The following is a 20,251-nucleotide window of genomic DNA, read 5'->3' as shown; positions in this document are numbered from 1 at the left end:
TTGAGTACAAACATCTTCGAGAGAATGGAAAAAGCTTTAAAATGGCATATTATAAAGATTGATATATGTACTCATTTGTTGTTAATATAATTGCGAAAAAAGGTCGAAATTGCAAAAAAATTAATTTCGCCATAACTATTGTAATAATTAGTGTATAGCTTTGAAATGTTTGTCAAATGAGTGTTCTTTGGTGCTTAATATGCGACAAAAATTTAAAAACGATTCATTTAATTGTTTAAATTTTATTCAAATTGTTTATCCCAGAGAGCTTTTTTTGCAATAACTTAAGTCAGAAAAAAATGATGTTCCATTCTATAGGTGTCAGATGAAAGAGCATGAGCTAAACTTTCAAATTGGTTTAAAAAAAGTGAATAAAAAATGCGTTTATACAATTTTTATTTGTTTATGTAATAAATTATCTATATTTATTACAATTTTTTATCATTATATATATAACTTACATAGTAGGAGTGTACCTAAAACACGGTAAAAATAGATTTTTTTGAATAAAGTTATTCAAAAAGTTTATAAGGAAAGCTTGACGATGCTTTTGCATAATTATTTATTACTAATAAACGCATTTTTTATTCACTTTTTTTTAACCAATTTGAAAGTTTAGCTCATGCTCTTTCCTTTGGCACCTGTAGAATGGTTCTAACTTCATTTTTCTGACTTATGTTATTGCAAAAAAAAATAATATTTTTATCCCTCTCTGGGATAAAAATTTGAATAAAATTTAAAAAATTGAATGAATCGCTTTGAAATTTTGTCACATGTTAAGCACTAAAGAACCCTCATTTAACAAAAAATTCAAAGCTGTACACTATTTTTACAATAGTTATGACGAAATTAATTTTTTTTGCAATTTCGACCTTTTTTCGTAATTTCTTAACAAATGAGTATATCAACCTTTATGATACGCCATTATAAGTGTCACTGTTTTCCATTGATTAAAAAAAAAAAGGAAAAAGGCCGTTTTTTGACACTAAATTGTTTATAAATAAAAATGGCTGCGAGATCCTACGCAGGAAATGGTTATAATTTGTTCTTATAGGTATTACCTGTCGAAAAAACGCTTCAGTACCCTGGATGTTGAAGTGTCATTGAAAAAACCTTATTACCCTGGACTAGTCTTACACATTCTTAGTAGCTTTTGATTGTAACAATTTTGCTGCAAATGAACATATTTATCGCTTAGTATGTAAAGAAAATATTTCAAGAAACCAAATTAACTTGATAAATTTAAGAAAGATCTACATATGTTGTGTTTAGTCTGTTAATCTAGTATTAGAATGATAATTGTTATTGAATTTTGTATTAATATAAGAGTTACATTTATAGATAATTACTTACTGTGAGGGCAAGACCTCTTCTTTGTAACACATTCGATGTTGGTTGGGGATGAATTCGGATATGAGTTACAGTCTGTTGTGGTTGCTGAATCGGCCGCTGAGTGACCACAACGGGAGTGCCGATGATCTGCTGGGCTTGCACCTGTTGCTGAACTTGTTGGACCTGTTCTGTAGATATGATCGTTCTTTGACCACTGGGCGTTGTTGCCAGTAGAGGAGGTACAGGCCGCAGTGTTTGAATGAATTGTTGTGTGACCGCCACTGGTTGAGGTGTAGGAATTGGGGCCGGAGTGGGTGGTGAGATCTGTTGAGCTGAGGGTGTTGTTACTACCGGAGTGAGAACTGCTGGTGTAGCGGGAGGTTGAATCGTAGGCTGAGGTATCGACGTTGTTGGAGCAGTAGATGCTGTAAACAGTAAAATATATTTATGAAATCCAAGGAATAAAAATTTACAGTATCTTGAATATCAATTTACAGTACCGTAAAACTGATTAATTAAAATTGACTTGAAATTAACGAAATTAGTTACGAAAAGTTACTGTATGAACCGCGCAAGAATTTTTTATCAGTGCCTATATTGACCGGGTTAAAAATCTTATTTATTTACGTTCCGACACCGTCTGAATCAAGGACACTTTTTGAAGTTATACTTCTTTAGGCGTGTTTGGGAGTAAATGTATATGTGCGCGAATTCATCAAAAGTCTTGGTCCTGGGCGCAGCTGACACGTTATATGTGCTCTGATTGGGTAATTACAATGACATGTCAATAACTGTTCAATATGTCGGTTATGGGTAAACAAATGTTGTGTATATTAGTTTTTATTGTTGTGAGAACAGAGACAAAAGCAAGTTTATAATTATAGTGACTTTTAAAATAGTTTTTAAAAGCAACAGGTACATAATTGTAAATGTTTCCGTACTGTAGTAAAAAATTACATAGGTACCTACCTATTTGGAAAATGTTTAAATGTACCTACCTAGTAGGTAATGCTTTGATTTACATAATTTGATTACCAACAAAATTTCTACCAATATTCATCTAATATATTATTTTCTTACTCTATGTTTTGTTGTATTTTAATATTTTAATTCCACAAAAGTCAAACTAATTTCATTAAATTCAGAACTGTCAAAAGTTTAAAACGTTCAGTTCGTCTATCTTCCCACATAACGGGTGTGGCTAAAATCTAAAATGCTTGGATTTCACATCTAACCGCCCTAATATACGCAGGTTCGATCCCCAATGCAAATTTTTATTTTTTTATCCATTTTATGATTGTATGAAGTATATTTATTATATTTTTTTTATTCAGAAAATACGTTTTAGTTAAAATTTTTGCCAATAATTATTGTTCAGAAATCATTTGTGACATTTTTCAATGTGTTTGTGTGTGTTTTATTTTTTATTTTTGGTATTGTTAATAATTGGTATTAATAAAAATTTTTGGAAAGTTGTAAGTATTCAAATTGGTTTAATATTCAAATAAAATATAAATAAACTATTTACAGTACAGTAGAACGTCGATAATCCGGACGTCAAAAATCCGGACCGTCAATAATCCGGATTTGTATCTAGCAAAAATATCTGATTCCTTTAAAATAAATTAAGAACTTAGGTGCGAAAAACGAACCTTCTACCGCAGTTCAAAAATATTTTACACATTTTTTAAAAGCCCAAATAATGTCTGATGTTTTTTACTGTACACATGCTGCTATTATAAATTAATTACAATACAGTGTTTAAACATAAAAAAAGTGTTTTGATTAATTTCACCTCTATTTTTAGACACTTTACTGTACAAGAGAAAACATACAATTTTAAAACGTTTGTTGTACTTTAATGTGTATAACTGGCTTTTTTTTAGGTAATTTCGATATTCCGGATAATTTGATAATCCGGATGGGGTCCGGTCCCAACTAATCCGGATTATTGACGTTCTACTGTATATTAATTTCGTTCAAATCATATAACAGAAGTATAAGTTCTTACGTGCGTACAAAGTACACACACAATCTTTTTTGTGTTAAACGTGAACATTCTATAGTCGTCGATAGAAGATTATTATTGACAATAACATACCTGCAGATGGTGTTGTAGGCTGAGGCGTTGGAGGAGCATATGTAGGGGCAGGGGCCAAACCAGCTGCATAATCTGGAGTTGTAGCACCAGCGGCAGTGGGAGCTTGAGGAGGACTTTGTAATGCTGCATTTTCTGTTGCTTTTTTCGCATCTTCCATTTCTAAAACGACAATTAAGATTAAGAAAATGTGAACAATTGATTCACAGTATTAATCAGATTATAATATGACAACAGACTATACCTTGCATTTTCTTTCTTTTCTTAGCTGCAGCATACCCTAATGGCTGGTCAGCAATATCCAATAGCTTAACACCACCTTCTTTTCTTCCAGCTGGTCCTCTTAAAGGCGGTCGATTAGTATTACTACTTAACGCTGATCTGAATCCTGAAGTTGGCACTCTGCTTGGAATTCCTTTTAAAGGTGCTAAAACAAAACATGATTTAATTAAATGTTGTTAATAGGATTGTTCAATAAGTCCTTAGAAAAAGGTACAAAAACCAGTTATTATTATTTTTTTATTTTTCACCACAATCTTTGTTAAGGGGGTAGGCGCAAAATCTTGGTCCAGCTATTTAAATGCATTCATTTTTTTCGAATCCTGAGAAAACTAATGAACATTTTTGAAAAATTTAAACGCAGAATTAAAGATTACATTATTTCTGAGGGCCGAAAGTTCCTTAAACAAAAAGTTTCTTCTGAATGAAATATTTGAAATTAAAAATCACACTAAATTTTCTCTTTTTTTTTCACCCCTGTAACTCATAAAATAAACATTATAGAAGTTTTCAGAGAGTTTCAGACCTCTAAAAGAACGTAACCTTTCATTCTGCGTTGAAATTTTTCAAAAATACTAGTAATTTTTCAAATGTACTAGTTTTCTCAGGATTCGAAAAAAATGAATGCATTTAAAAAAATTGGACCAAATTTTGTGCCTATCTCTTTAAGCTCCATATGCTTTCCTAAATGTTCCTTAAACTTTTTTAAACCACTCAAAATCTAGGAAACAGTTATGTTAAGTGTTCAAAGTGTGCTCCATCTACTTCCTGACAGAAATGCATCCTATTGCTAACCTCTTGTCATACTTGTTCAAAAGTATCAGGGGAAATTGCCCTACATTCTTCAACAATTCGTTGTTTCAAAATGTCAATATTACTTAGATTTCAAGAACCTCCACAGAAAAAAAATCTAATGGTGTGAGCTCCTTTGACCAAGCTGGCCATTCTATCGAACCTCGTCATCCAATCCATCTACCACAATATTCCTCATCTAGGTAACCTCTTACTGCACCATAATAGTGTGCAGGAACACCATCTTGTTGAAACATTATTTCCAGAGAACAACATTAAAAGCACGCACAAGTCCAAAAATGCATAAAAGAAATAATTTTCAAAATTGAATCAAGTTACAAACTTACTTGTATCTGTCATCTTCCTTGGCATGCCCCTTGACCTAACTGGTATAACAGGTGCGCTTGATTTCTTGTTCATATTTGAGGCTGCATCTATAGATTTCTGAAGTAAATCTGCTCTCAGCAAGGCTGATTTAGGCTTTTTCTTTATCGTGAAATGTTTCAGAGGTTCCAGTTTATGACCAACCTTAACAAAAACAAAAAGGAATGCAAAAATTATCTGGGTTTTTATATAAAATTTAACTTATTTGTAATAGAGCAGTCAATGATTTTCTGAAGGTTTCCAGAAAGCCACTGCGCATCCGCTAGGAAAAATATTCCGATTCGGATTTTTTGCACAATCTTACTCAAAAAGGACCGCTTTTAACAAATTTGCATGTTGCGAAGTGGGTCAAAAATTTTTAGAACGTTTTTTTTGTTTTTTTCCTAAAATTATTTTTTTTGCATGGAACAAAGTTTTTTTTAGATTTTTTGGATCATTCCAAACAGAAAAGGTCTTTAGTGACTTTTCTATAAAGTTGTTAGTTTTTGACATATAATAAGCGATTAAAAATTGAAAAATTGCGAAGTCGGCCATTTTCAACCCTCAAAAACTATGTGAAAAACTGAAAATTTGAATGTTGCCAAGGTAGGTAGATATTCTTTAAACATCAATTGATGAAATCCCGAAGAGTTTTTTGCAATACAATATTCAAAACTCCTTTGTTTTTTAATTGCTAATCAAGCGTGCGGGACACTATTTTCCACCGTTGCTTGTGTATACAGTATGGTGCAAATGAAAGTAATAAATTCGTTATTTCGTAAACTGGCGACTTTAAGGAAAAATACCGAAACAGGTCAATTTTTATTTTTAAGTTATGATATTGTGGCATATATGGTATACTAGTGACGTCATCCATCTGGGCGTGATGGCGTAATCGATAATTTTTTTAATGAGAATAGGGGTCGTGTGCTAGCTCATTTGAAAGGTTCTTCAATTCTCTATTCAGTAATATAAACATTTACATAAATATTTATACAGGGTGTCCAAAAAAAGTTTTTAATTAAATTATTTAAAAAAACAAGAAAAATGTACAGGGTGGGGCATTAGTGTGACAAAGTTTAATTACTCACTTGTCGTAAGAGATACAAAAAAAAGTTTTTTACAGAAAAGTTAGTGTGTATTTGGATTCCGAGCAGTAAAGACGTACCATATCGCTCTCGAGATCCAAGTTCCAAGTTTTTGTGCCGGTCTCGGCTATCGGCCGGGACTAGTTTATGGTAATTAGTGAAATAATAATTAAAAAACGATTTGAGTGATTAATTCTAAATTACTATTTATGTGATTAATTTTTAACTCAGTGGCGTACTATATTAAGGAAATGTACCACCAAAATCAAGTGCCAAATGGGGGGTTGTATAATGTGCCCCAAATATATACACAGCCTCAACAACCTCCAGTAATATCGCCCCCATTTTATGGATTCCCGAGCAGCCAACAGACAACAAACCAATATATCCCGCCTACTCCATTCCCAAACAATAATCACCAATATAACCAAAACCTCCCTGCACCTCAAATGGATCAACCAAATACATCAAATGCTTCCCAATACATCCTCAGTGGAGAGGAACTTGTCATGGAAAACTCAAGCGATGAAGACGACGAAACCATAGAAAATGTCCATGATTGGCAAACAGTCAAAAAAATTACAAAAAAAAGAAAAGCAAACCCCAAAGATGATAACACAACAACAATGCAAGTGAGTACAAACAACAGATTTGAACCATTAGAAAACCTAACTGATAATAATAACACACCAGTAACACCTAAACCTCCACCTATATTTATCTATGGGGTAAATGATATCAAAAAGATGACTGAAAACCTTTCGACAGTCATTAAAGCAGAAGACTACCAGTCGAAAGCTCTCCCAAATGACACAATAAAAATAAACACAAAAACTATTGAGTCATACAGAAAACTTATACAGCATTTAAATAGTAGCAAAATAGTTCACCACACATACCAAGCAAAACAAGATAGAGCTTATAGGGTAGTTATAAGAAATTTACACCACTCGATGCCAGTCGAAGAAATAAAAAGTGAACTAGCTAAATCAGGGCATACTGTCCGTAATATCATTAACGTATTACACAGAGTCAATAAATCACCACTGTCAATGTTCTATGTGGACCTAGAACCGAAAGAAAACAACAAACACATCTATACACTGGATTCTATCGGCAATATGAAAGTCAGCTTTGAACCTCCTCACAGAAAGAAAAATATAACACAGTGTCAGCGCTGTCAACGTTATGGACACACAAAAGCGTATTGTACAAGACCTTACGCATGCGTGAAATGTGGAGGAAGTCATCCAACGCCAGAATGTACAAAACCCAGAAATACACCAGCAAAATGTGCCCTGTGTAACGGAGAACACACTGCAAACTATAAAGGCTGCGTAATTTACAAGGACTTGCAAAATGTAAGAAATAATAGACAACGCGGAAATCAGTCAACCCATAATAATCAGAACCCACATCAAAATGTTAACCCAGCACCAACTTCACAGTATCAGAGTCAACAATCACAGTACCAACAACAGAATGGAACCCAATCCTATGCCCAAGCAGTAAGAGCAGGAAATCAAGTAGCTGACATAGGGTCTCAGATGAACTTATTCTTAAACGAATTTAAAGCAATGTTCACCCAACTAATGAATCAAAACAGCATGATCCTTACAACGCTAACAACATTAATTAATAAAATTCATTAGATCTGTTCGAATAGCCGAATGGAACGCAAATGGTTTAGCAAACCATAAAGCAGAAGTAATCCAATTCCTAGAGGACAACATAATAGACATCCTCTTTGTATCCGAAACGCATTTCACAGAAAGAAGCGTAATTAAAATACCTCAATACTCAGTCTACCACACTAGTCACCCAGATGGAACAGCCCATGGAGGATCTGCAATAATTATAAGGAACAATATACAACATCATCAAATGCCGGAACATAAAACAGATAAGCTACAAGCAACAATACTTAATATAAATGCCAGGCCTTGGAACTTCGAAATTGCTGCAATATATAGCCCTCCTAGACATAGAATCACAACTGAAGAATACGAAGAACTATTCAACAAGCTAGGTAACAAATTCATTGTTGGAGGTGATTGGAATGCTAAGCATACGAATTGGGGTTCACGACTCATTACACCAAAAGGCAGAAGCCTACTAGATGCCATCAACAACACAAACTGCACCTACTTATCGACGGGACAACCAACGTACTGGCCGTCCGATACAAATAGACTACCAGATCTACTCGACTTCTTTATCCTAAAAGGAATTGCAGCAAACTACACAAACATAGAAGCAAGTTGGGATCTCTCGTCTGACCACACACCAATCATAGCAACAATCAGCACCCACATAATCAAACGACCTGAAATACCCAAGTTGACTTCCCCTAAAACTAATTGGTGTGAATTCAAGTACAAGCTTGACACGAATATAAATCTTCGAATCAGACTCAAAGAAAAAGATGACATAGATAAGGCTATAAACCACTTCACCTGTCAAATTCAGCAAGCTGCATATCGAGCTACACCATCAACTCCAAAGCAAGAAAACAAAAATACCACTTCGAATTATATTAGACAACTAATAGTCGAAAAACGAAGAGCAAGAGGTAGATGGCAAAGAAGCCGCAACATTAATGATAAACACGAATATAATCGATTAACCAGACAATTAAAAACAGCGCTAAATGAAGCACGCAATGCCACATTTGAACACTACATTAGTACCTTGTCTAAAGAAGATCACTCAATATGGAAGGCAACAAAACACTTAAAGAGACCTACAGAACACAACTCGCCAATTAAGAAAGATGATGGTACTTGGGGAAGATCAGACGAGGAAAAAGCTTCAGCATTTGCAGAATACTTAGCTGGTATTTTTAAAGAACACCAAGTAGAGAATAATGATGATGGAAACTTAATAAGAGACTTCCTGGATAGTGCTTGCCCTATGACGCTCCCAATAACACCATTCAATACATCAGAAGTTAAACTAGAAATAGAAAAATGCAATAACCACAAAGCACCTGGATTTGACCTAATAACAGGATTAATACTGAAACATCTTCCGAGAAGAGCATTGGTCATGCTAACTACAATATACAATAGTGCAATCAGACTGACATATTTCCCAATCACATGGAAATTTGCGCAAATAATAATGATTCACAAACCGGGTAAACCTCCAAATAAAACATCATCCTATCGGCCAATCAGCTTGTTGCCGATAATGTCTAAGATCTTCGAAAGACTACTACTTGGTAGACTGAAGAGTGACATTAACCTAGATGTAGAAATACCCACACACCAGTTTGGTTTTAGAGAGAGACACTCCACAACACAACAGACTCATAGAATTATAACAAAAATCCTTACTGCTATTGAGGAAAAAAAATATTGCACAGCGGCATTCTTAGATGTAGAAAAGGCATTTGATAGAGTATGGCATACTGGACTTTTATACAAACTCAAATGTATTCTTCCAACCCCCTACTACCTAATCATGAAATCCTACATTGAAGATCGTTACTTCCAAGTAAAATATAACACAGCAACTTCCACATATTTTCCCATTAAATCAGGTGTACCACAGGGTAGTGTCCTGGGCCCTCTCCTTTACCTATTATTTACCGCAGATATCCCAACCACTGAAACAACCCAAATCTCAACATTCGCTGATGACACCACCATAATCGCTGTCAATGAGGACCCTATTATCTGGTCTGCACAACTGCAAAACCACCTTGACCAATTGGGAATATGGCTCAACAAATGGAAGGTGAAAGTAAATGAAACGAAGTCAACCCAAGTTACATTTACAAACCGAAGAGATGTATGCCCAACAATAACACTAAATGATACACAATTACCAGTCAGCACACAAGTCAAATATTTGGGACTAACCCTTGACAAAAGATTAACATGGAAGCCGCACATCCAAGCCAAGAAAACCCAGATCAACATCAAAATACGACAAATGAGCTGGCTTATTGGTCGAAAATCAAAACTCAATATTGAAAATAAACTGCTCCTGTATAAAACTATGATAAAACCAATTTGGACCTATGGTGTTCAACTCTGGGGATGCTCAAAGCCATCAAATATCAAGATAATACAAAGAGTCCAATCAAAAATATTGAGGATGATATTCAACGCACCCTGGTATGTAAGCAATAAAACCCTACACGAGGACTCAGCTACACCCTTGGTAGAGGAAGAAATTCCAAGGATCACAAAGAGCTACCTTGATGGACTGAGAAGTCATCCAAATGATGAAGCAAGACTGCTGAACACTCCTCCCGAATTCGCAAGACGACTGAAGAAACTATGGCCAACAGATTTAATAAATTAAATATATACATATTGTGATCAAATGTAAAAAATTATAATAGGAGGGTTGCCACAGGGCAGCTTCTCCCTCATGTATTTAACATTCAAACTATTTGCTTATAGCTTCGATGAAGCAGATTGTAAATGAAAATATGTAATAAAAAAAAACAGAAAAGTTGGGGCACGGATAGGACCATAGTTTAAAAATATTTTCAGATATACAGGGTCACCCATATTAACAGGGTGACACAAACTTATGTTTTTTTTTAATGGAACACCCTGTATATTTTTACATTTTTGGATTCTCCTCGATGTCTTCTTTCTCAAAATATAGGGTTTTGTAATATTATACGAGGTAGTTTAACAGATAATTACGTTTTATTGTTAATTTCGTAGCAATATTCATACCCTGTAGAATTGTAGTGATTTCACATCAAAGTTTCTATTTATGGTCAAACGATTATTAATATAGTCTATTATTGTTAAAGATTAATAATAGAGCGAAAAGTTTAATATTAATATACAGGGTTGGTCAAAACTTGGAATGAGTATTTTCTGAGTTTTCTTAAATGGAACTGTATTTTAGTATTCTAATGAAAATGATATTTCATGGTACTTTCTTATTTCTTAAGCATTCCCTATACCTAAGTGCTTTAATTTTTGAGTTATTCGTGATTCTTTAAGCCAAACATTAATTGCAAAAAAATTACGTGAAGTTTTATTAGGTATCTGTGCAAATATTCAATCAAAAATAATTTTCCAAAAAGAAGTAGGTATTAATCTAGAGTGATCCTTAATTTATTAATGTTGGATGAGATATCCAAATACCTACGTAGTTAAAATTATTGGTGCGTAAAATATGAATAAAAACATACAAGATTCTATGTTGGCTATGACAATACATTTGTTAAAACATTAGACATTATACTATATTTGGATAGCGCTTATCTAAAAGGTACCAAGCGCCAAATTGCCATTTCTGACTTAATTACATTAACTGGCTGATAATATTAAACTTTGTTTATCTAAAAAGTCCCAAGCACCAACTAAACGTCAGAGACCTCTTTTGGCAAAGGTTACCAAGTTGCGTGTTATGAATTATAGGACCCTGTTTATCTCTAAACGGATCCAAGCGACGAAAGTTTTATCATGTCGCATGTCGCTTGGATTCCTTTTGATATTCTTCATTTCAATCATTTGGTTTTCTTTTGATTAACGTGTTTTCGTAAACTCCTTCTGATAATCATCTTTAAGAGTTGCTAAAATATATAAAATGATGAAAGAAGCTGATGAGTCTGATTTGACTCTACAGACCAAGAACAAGATGATGAACAAGAAGACGACCCACAACACCACACTCGTCTAACAGGTCGGCCAAAGAAAGGGAGATTTGCAAAATATCCCGGACAGTCTTTTAAATCTAGAAAAAAATTTAAAAGATGGTAACAAAAAACACTACACACTGAAAGGAATATTGAAGGAACAAAAACATATATCGACTTTCAGTGTAAATGTACATTAAAATGTAATGAACGCTTAATGAATGTTGACATGTTATTAAAAAAAGGTTATAATTGAATGGTACGGACAACTTATTAATGTTCTGTTATTTAATAAAACGATCCAAGTAAACAGTACTTTTATATAAAATGATCTAAATCCTAAAAGTAGCATTTAAACAGATTCACATACATTATTTAGATTTTATCAAAAAAGAACCAAGCGCCATTTCATACTACAAAAAAGAGAAAAACTATTTTATTATGTTTTTTTATATAAGACAAATATCTAAACTCAATCTTTCCCCTAAAAAATTGAGAAACTTAAAAAATGATAAAATGCCGATTTTTAAAACTGATAAGTCTTTAATCTTAATTTACTCAAAACTGCAAAATGGCTGTTGGTACCTTTTTGATAAGCGCTATCCATTTATAGTTCCAGTTGCTTCGTTGCCATTACTAATATTAATTTTTTTTTAATAATTAACTGAGTAATGAGTAATTGATTAAAATGGTTTTTGTGCTAGGAGAGTATACCAAAAATGTGCTACTAGCAATAAGAATTTTTCATCAACAATTCCCTGATAAACTAAAACCAAGTAGAGAATCTTTTGAAATAATACTAAAACGGTCTCAACGGACTGGATATTTAAATTAACAGAAATCTGATCGAATAAAAACGATTGTAAATGAATAGAATGAATTAAATGCAATCCATAGTGTAACTGAGGATCTGCATATTAGGAAGAACGTTCTTATAATCTAACTATCTAGACCTAGACTGTTGAAATCATTTTAGTGTACTTTCAAAAGTTTCTCTTCTTGGTTTTCGTCTATCAGGGAATTTTGACCAACCTTGTATATTAATATTAATTTTTCCGCTATATTACAAGTGTTTAACAACAGTAGACTATATTAAAAATCGTTTTGACCATAAACAGAAACTTTGATGTCAAATCAGCACAATTCTACAGGGTGTGAATGTTGCTACGAAATTAACAATAAAACGTAATTATCTTTTAAACTACCTCGTATATTACAAAACCCTATATTTTGAGAAAGAAGACGTCGAGGAGAATCCAAAAATGTAAAAATATACAGGGCGTTCCATTTAAAAAAACATAAGTTTGTGTCACCATGTATATCTGAAAATATTTTTAAATTATGGTCCTATCCGTTCCCCAACTTTTATGTGAATAACTTTTTTTCATATCTCTTACGAAAAACGAGTAATTGGAGTTTGTCACACTAATCCCCACCCTGTATGTAATTTATTTAATTCAAAATACATTTTACTGTTACCCGAAAACTAAAAAATGTTTATTTCACAAATAAACATTGCTTTTCGATTAAATTCATTGTTCAAGCCAGCTTCCGCCAGCCACCTGCCTCTTGGAAGTTTGAACATTTAATTTAAGCGAAAAGTAATGTATATTTGTGAAATAAACTTTGTGTTCTGATTTGTGAAAGCAGTAAAATGTATTTTGAATTAAATAAATTAGGTACATACATTCTTCTTTTATTGTCAAATAATTTAACACATACGTTAACTGTGGAAAGAGGACACTTAGGCGGTCTCAAAAATACCATTCTTAATGGGTCTTACTATATTAATAACAGAGATACTGGGTGTTTTATCTATTTTGCCATTTTCTTATTTGGTTCATAACTTTTTAACCACAATGTATATTGATTTGATATTTGGCACGAAAATATTCTGTAGGGTGTAGAATCAATTAATTTATTTACAACTGTAAAAAATCCAGGTCCGGATTAAAAAATATTGGAAAAATGTTCCGACCCAAAAACAACACCCTGTACATTAATTTTTTTAAAAATAGATTCTGTATTTGAAGAGAGGGTAAAAAACTAAATTTAGTGGTATACTTTGAATTTTCGGCAAAATGATTTTTCTGGTCAAATTTTGAATTTGAATTCAGAAATTATGCGAATTGCGAGAGCTCGAAGCAGAAAAAAAATTGAAATACGACTTACAACTTGTTAAACGTACTGTATATTTATTTTATATTTAACATTGAATATTTTTTAAAGTGTCCAATCAATTAATTTATTTAGAATCATAAAAAATCCAGAGCTGGATTAAAAAATATTGGAAAAATGTTCCGACCCAAAAAAACATCCTGTACATTAAATTTTTTTAAATAAAGTTTGCATTTGAAAAGGGGATGAAGAACTAAATTTAGTGGTACACTTTTAATTTTCGGCAAAATGATTTTTCTGGTAAAATTTTGAATTTGAATTCTGAAATTATATGAATTGAGAGCTCGAAGTCAAAAAAATTAAAATGAGAGTTAATTTTAATTAATACCATTATTTAATCTAAATTGGTAAAATGTTAACATTTCAGTGCTTTTTAATTATGGCGACAAATTATTATTCATAACAAATATTCACCTTATACGAATTAACGAATAAATAATAAAGCGTCCACAAAAAATGCACAACTTTATGTCATCAACGAACTATCTTAAAAAAAAACAGAAAAATTTTTCTGAACAATAACTGATCAAAACCATAGTAATTGTTCAAAATGGCCACCACCTTGTTAGAAGCAAAGTCTTGCTCTTTTTGTTATTTGTCGGACTGACTTCCTAAATTCTTCATTTCTTGGAAGGCGTCTGGAATCCGGTCAAGAAGTTCTTCCCTACTATTTATTTCCTCGTTATAAACTTTGGATTTTAGAGATCCAAAAATTACTTTTCAGTAAATTTTTTCTGTTTTTATTTTTAATTTTTAAGATAGTCTTTTGATTAAAGTTATGTATTTTTTTGGACTGTTTATTTATTACCTATTCATTAATTAAAGGTGAATATTTGTTATGAATTATTTGTAGCCATAATAAAAAAAACACTGAAATTTTACCAATTTAGATTCAATTATGGTATTAATTAAATTTAAGTCACATTTTAATTTTTTTTACTTAGCCCTCGCAATTCACATAATTTTAGAATTCAAATTCAAAATTTTACCAGAAAAATTATTTTGCCAAAAATTAAAAGTGTACCACTAAATTCAGTTTTTTAACCTACAGGATGTTTTTGTCGGTCTGAACATTTTTCCAATATTTGTTAATCCAGCCCTGGATTTTTTATGATTATAAATAAACTAATTGATTGGACACTTTAAAAAATATTCAATGTTAAATATAAAATAAATATACAGTGCGTTTAACAAGTTGTAAGTCGTATTTCAATTTTTTTCTGCTTCGAGCTTTCGCAATTCGCATAATTTCTGAATTCAAATTCAAAATTTGACCAGAAAAATCATTTTGCCGAAAATTCGAAGTATACCAATAAAATTAGTTTTTTATCCTATTTTCAAATACAGAATCTATTTTTAAAAAACTTAATGTACAGTGTGTTGTTTTTGGGTCGGAACATTTTTAATCCGGACCTGGATTTTTTACAATTGTAAATAAATTAGTTGATTGTACACCTTACAGAATATTTTCGTGCCAAATATCAAATAAATATACAGTGTGGTTAAAACGTTATGAACCAAATAAGAAAATGGCAAAATATATAAAACACCCAGTATCTCTGTTATTAATATAGTAAGACCCATCAAGTATGGTATTTTTGAGACCGCCTAAGTGTCCTCTTTCCACAGTTAACGTATGTTACTTTCCCAATGAAACACCCTGTATATATATTTTTGAAATAAGTAAGATTTTTAATAAATACTATTCCCCAACACATGAACTATGCATTTGTTACAAACTAAAGAAAAAATCAGCAAATTTTTCAACAAATATTCACATTAAATATAGGTGATATTTTACATAAAAAATAACTGAATAATGGTTGTCGTATTTCTGTAGCATTTTGGCAAAAGTTGATATATCCATCTACCTAATTTTTCAGTAGAGCATTTTGAAAGTGTGAAAGGCCCTCTAAATTAATTGTTTAATGAATATCTTTTTTAATGATTTTCTTCAGAATACACACAAATACAGGATACATAATATCATGTTTTGCCAACCCAAAAACAAAAAGATTTATTTCAAATATTTCAAATTTCAACACAAAAAATCAAGTTACATATATCACGTTCTGCCTTAACTAATAAGTACCATAGAGAACATATTATATATTGTCATTCTCATTTTTAAGAGTTTTGTCTTCATCATCTACATACCAAACTCTACCAACTTGAAGAAATATTACTAAATAACATATCAAGCATATAATCTCATTTTGGCGAAAATCAGACATCAAGTCTTGCCATACCACTACATATTTATGAAACTAAATCTGACAAAAAACATAACATATTTGAAAAAATATTGTACTATTTCTCCGGTTTTATGATGTTAAATTTTTGTAATTCCTATCGGAATTATTCTTGGAAAATTCCAAATCGGAAGTCCGAGGTCAAATTTCTCGCCTTTAATACCATCTTTGGGTTATAAGCTCAGATTTAACACCTTATTTGTCATTTTATCTGTTCTAATAACAGAGAAGTTGTGTTTTCGGACTGACAGGCATGGATAATTCAAGGTTTTCACCATTGTTTTAATGTAAATTAGGTAAAAACAATGACTTAGGACTTAGATAGGCTTAGGATAATAATTCTGATAGTCATATCGGAGAAAAAATGAAAGAGATTGAATATGTGTGGCTTTTCACTTTCTTCGTAAATTAATTAAAATATTAGGTATGTAGTGTTTTATAAAATAAAAAAAGACAATAAATTACACTCTTGACACTGACAATTGAGGGGATTAGATGCTAAGGGGTACAAGTGACAAAATAATACTAGATAGTACTAAAAATTTAGTGGCAAAGAGATACAGTTGAATTAAACTACTGGTGGCGACATATCGCAGGTTCTAGTTTGACTACTTATGAAATATTTAAAAAGTGTTTGCGGCAAACAGGTATAACTACACTTGTATCCCTTTTCCTGTAGGGCGTAGGGTATTGGATATTAAAAAGTGACAAAGTATTAAGTGGCAAAGAGAAACAAGTGCAAAATTTGAAGATAAGGGGTACAAGTGCGAACGTTTTTTCAAAATTTCAAATATTTTAAATGAAAATAAATACTAACTTTACAAAAGCTTTTACAATTAGATAAATAAAATGTATAACATTAATTCAAAATAAGTCCATAAGTGATCAATTCGCTGCAGAATTTACTATGTAAATTTAACTTTGACTTCGTTTTGTCTCAATTAAACCATTTTATCACTTGTACTCCTTAGCAAAAATATAATCTGACGCCTTTGAAAAAGTATACTTCCTGTCATCAGCTTTTTACTTCAGATACATGAATTAGATGGGTTAAAATCAGTTGAATGTTAGAATGCTGATAATCAAAATGGCAACAATGAACAAATGTACATGCCTGATAATATATTGATTGGATATCAAGGATTTGATTAAGAAGATAAACAATTTTTGTAGGATGGAAGATAAGGAAGTATAAATAACATTTTAGTGTCCCATTTTGAAAAATGGTTTACAAAAGGCTGGAGTCTACTTTGTATTGCTTCATCTTAGACTCGTGTTAGATAATAGATGGTCGTGCTGGGCTTGCCTCCCTGTACCATATATTTAGATATTTAGCAAATAGTCCTGACACTCTGATTACTGGGGAATTCATTTTCTTTTTACAAAGATATGTGTTCCGGTAAAAAGTAGAAAAAAAGAACAGGGAATTATGTACTTAATAGAAGCTGGGCCCCTTACATCACCGGACCCCAGGAAAATCTACTGACTCTACTGCCTTCTTGGCAACAGGCTGAAGACAAAACACAGAAACGAGTGTAAATTTTCAGATCCTTAATTAATGAAACTTTTGATACAATAAATTTATTTTATAATTGAACTTCATATGTACAGCTGCGACCATTGAATAGCTTACACCCTTACATATCTAGTAGTCGATTTTCCTAATTTTTGCCTCAGTAAAACACACATTTACGTCAAAGTGAAGTTACTAGTGGTGGAGCCAGAATAGATTTATTAAAATTAAAAAATCAAAATAAAATATATCTGTTAAATTCAAGTCAAAAATACTGAATTTTTGCTATTGTTCATGTTTTTTGGATGTCATTCATATTTATTTATTTTATTAATGGTATCCATTTACAATTTTAACAAAGCTACAGCTTAACAATAAATGTTTAAAATATCAAACAGCTCTGAGTAATAAACTATCAGATGTACCCAGAGCCTTAAGTATGATGTTGGGGGCCCGGTGCAAGCGTAATCTGGGAGCCCCCTACCGAAGTTCTGGGGGTTTACCCCCCAGCGGAAGGGGGTGGTCACATTTTAATGCATTCCATGACTGATGTTTCTTGTACCGGGTGTCCCAATAAGAATGGCTCTCGGCCATATCTCAGGAACCGTTTATAGTAGAGCTTTGAAATAAAAAATTTTATAACAAAAGTTGCCTCAGGAAAAGCCTGGAAATTATTTTCATAATTGTGGGTCCACCGCTAGAGGGCGTAATTGAATATCAAAAATAAAAAAAATCTAAATTTTACAAAATTTTCCTAATGAAGGGGCACTGGAAATCCGATTATTGTATTCTTCATCAAATTCTGCGCATATTTGATTTAACAAGTTTAACTCTACCTTTGCAAATAAGAGGTGGGGGTGAGTGGGAACCTTGTTATGAAAAAATGGCTGTAAGTCCGGTTCTGCTAAATCAAATTTTGAAAACTGGGTCTTGTTGAAGACAGATCTTTTTCTTCAATGTAAGCGTAATAATTTTGAACCATCCTAATAAGTAATAAGCCAGCTGGGAGGCGTTATTTAATTTTTTTCAGAAATCTAGTTTTCTTTGGAAAATATTAAATACGAGTATGCATTTTTAATCTTACTTTATAAAATTAGATTAAATTAGCAATAGAATAGCGAAAACCGCATGTCGATATCTTTTTTCTATCTCAAGACATCTCGAGAAACGTGTAAATTTTATACATAACTGTTACTATCACCGGTAAACTAAGTTAATGAAAAGTAGTGTGCTGTGGAAAAAAACAAAATAACATTTTCCAGATGTCAACGTATAAAAATATAATTAATTAAAACAACAATATAAAGAGAAACAATACTATTAAAATTAAATATAACACAGAACAAAAAGAACTACTTAGTGACGACCTAAATATTCAAATTGTTGCCCATCATACACTACTCTAGAATACATTATCCAGAGAATACTAAACGCCATTCAAAGCATATCGAGAGCAGAAATTGAGACTGCTGTTCAATTTACTCTTGAAAGAGTAAATGTTTGCAACGAAAATGATGGGCAAAAATTTGAACGTTTATGTCATCACTAAATAGTTGTTTTTATTTCTTTGTAATAGGGCTTTTCAACGCTTCTCATTTGTTTCGTGCCTCTGTCATATGCCGTATAATCCGTGTATAATATTAATATACGAGATATGAACGAGGCTCGAAACAAATGAGAAGCGTTGAAAAGACCTAATATACGTTGACAGATGGAAAATGTTTCTTTGTTGTTTCCATAGCACACTACTTTTAATGAATTTCGTTTACCGGTGACAGTAACAGTTATGTTTTTAAATTTACACGTTTTGTAAGATATCTCGAGATAGAAAAAAGGTATTAACATGCGGTTTTCGCTATTCTGTTGCTAATTTTGTCTAATTTTGTAATATGGTATTAAAAATGCATGTTTGTATTTAATATTTTCCAAGGAACACTAGATTTCTGAAAAAAATTAAATAACGCCTTCTAGCTGGCATATTACTCAGTAAGTTGGTTCGAAATCATAACTTTTACATTGACGAAAAAGATCTGTCTTTAACAAGACCAAGTTTGCAAAATTTGATTAAGCAGAACCGGACTCACAGCCAGTTTTTCATAACAAGTTTCCCACTCACCCCCACCTCTTATTTCCAAAGGTAGACCTAAACTTGTCAAATCAAATATGCGTAGAATTTTATGAAGAATACGACGATCGGATTTCCAGTGCCCCTTCATTAGGAAAATTTTGTAAAATTTAGATTTTTTAATTTTTGATATTCAATTACGCCCTCTAGCGGTGGTCCCACAATTATGAAAATAATTTCCAGGCTTTTCCTGAGGCAACTTTGGTTATAAAATTTTTTATTTCAAAGCTCTACCATAAACGGTTCCTGAGATATGGCCGAGAGCCATTCTTATTGGGACACCCGGTACATACCTACATATTGCTCTTTTAGTTTACCAACACAAAAAAATTTTGAAATCACCTTATTTTAAGCTAAATAATTTTGCAAGTACATATGTACCATTAATACAACATATTTTCTGTTTTCATAAAAAAATATACTATAATGTTAATCATATTGTTCGGCTACAATGTAGGTTTGTAATCGCCTCAGGGACCCTTTTCTGTTTCAATTGCATTTTAGTTGAAAATACTAATTTCCCTAGTGACAAATTAAAACTTTATGTTGAGGTCTAGGGTGCCCCTGTAAGGTCTTTTTAAAATTGTGTCATTTGCAAATATTTCGTTGGGATCCGC

At 32.2% G+C, this 20,251-nt stretch overlaps 1 protein-coding gene across 1 annotated transcript in view; it reads right to left on the bottom strand.

Annotated features, from left to right (window-relative positions):
- LOC114333038 (negative elongation factor A) overlaps positions 1-20,251 on the bottom strand; it is a 47,576-nt gene that overhangs the window by 13,977 nt on the left and 13,348 nt on the right. The window contains exons 3-6 of the mRNA XM_028282859.2: positions 4,849-5,029; positions 3,675-3,857; positions 3,434-3,592; positions 1,354-1,757 (exon numbers count right to left, since the gene is read on the bottom strand). Coding sequence (XP_028138660.1) covers positions 1,354-1,757; positions 3,434-3,592; positions 3,675-3,857; positions 4,849-5,029 — 927 coding nt within the window. The remainder of the gene's footprint in view (positions 1-1,353; positions 1,758-3,433; positions 3,593-3,674; positions 3,858-4,848; positions 5,030-20,251) is intronic.

The sequence above is a fragment of the Diabrotica virgifera genome, chromosome 7 (genome assembly GCF_917563875.1).
Source record: "Diabrotica virgifera virgifera chromosome 7, PGI_DIABVI_V3a".
Taxonomy (NCBI): Eukaryota; Metazoa; Arthropoda; class Insecta; order Coleoptera; family Chrysomelidae; genus Diabrotica; species Diabrotica virgifera.
This window is presented reverse-complemented; position numbering and strand designations above follow the sequence as displayed.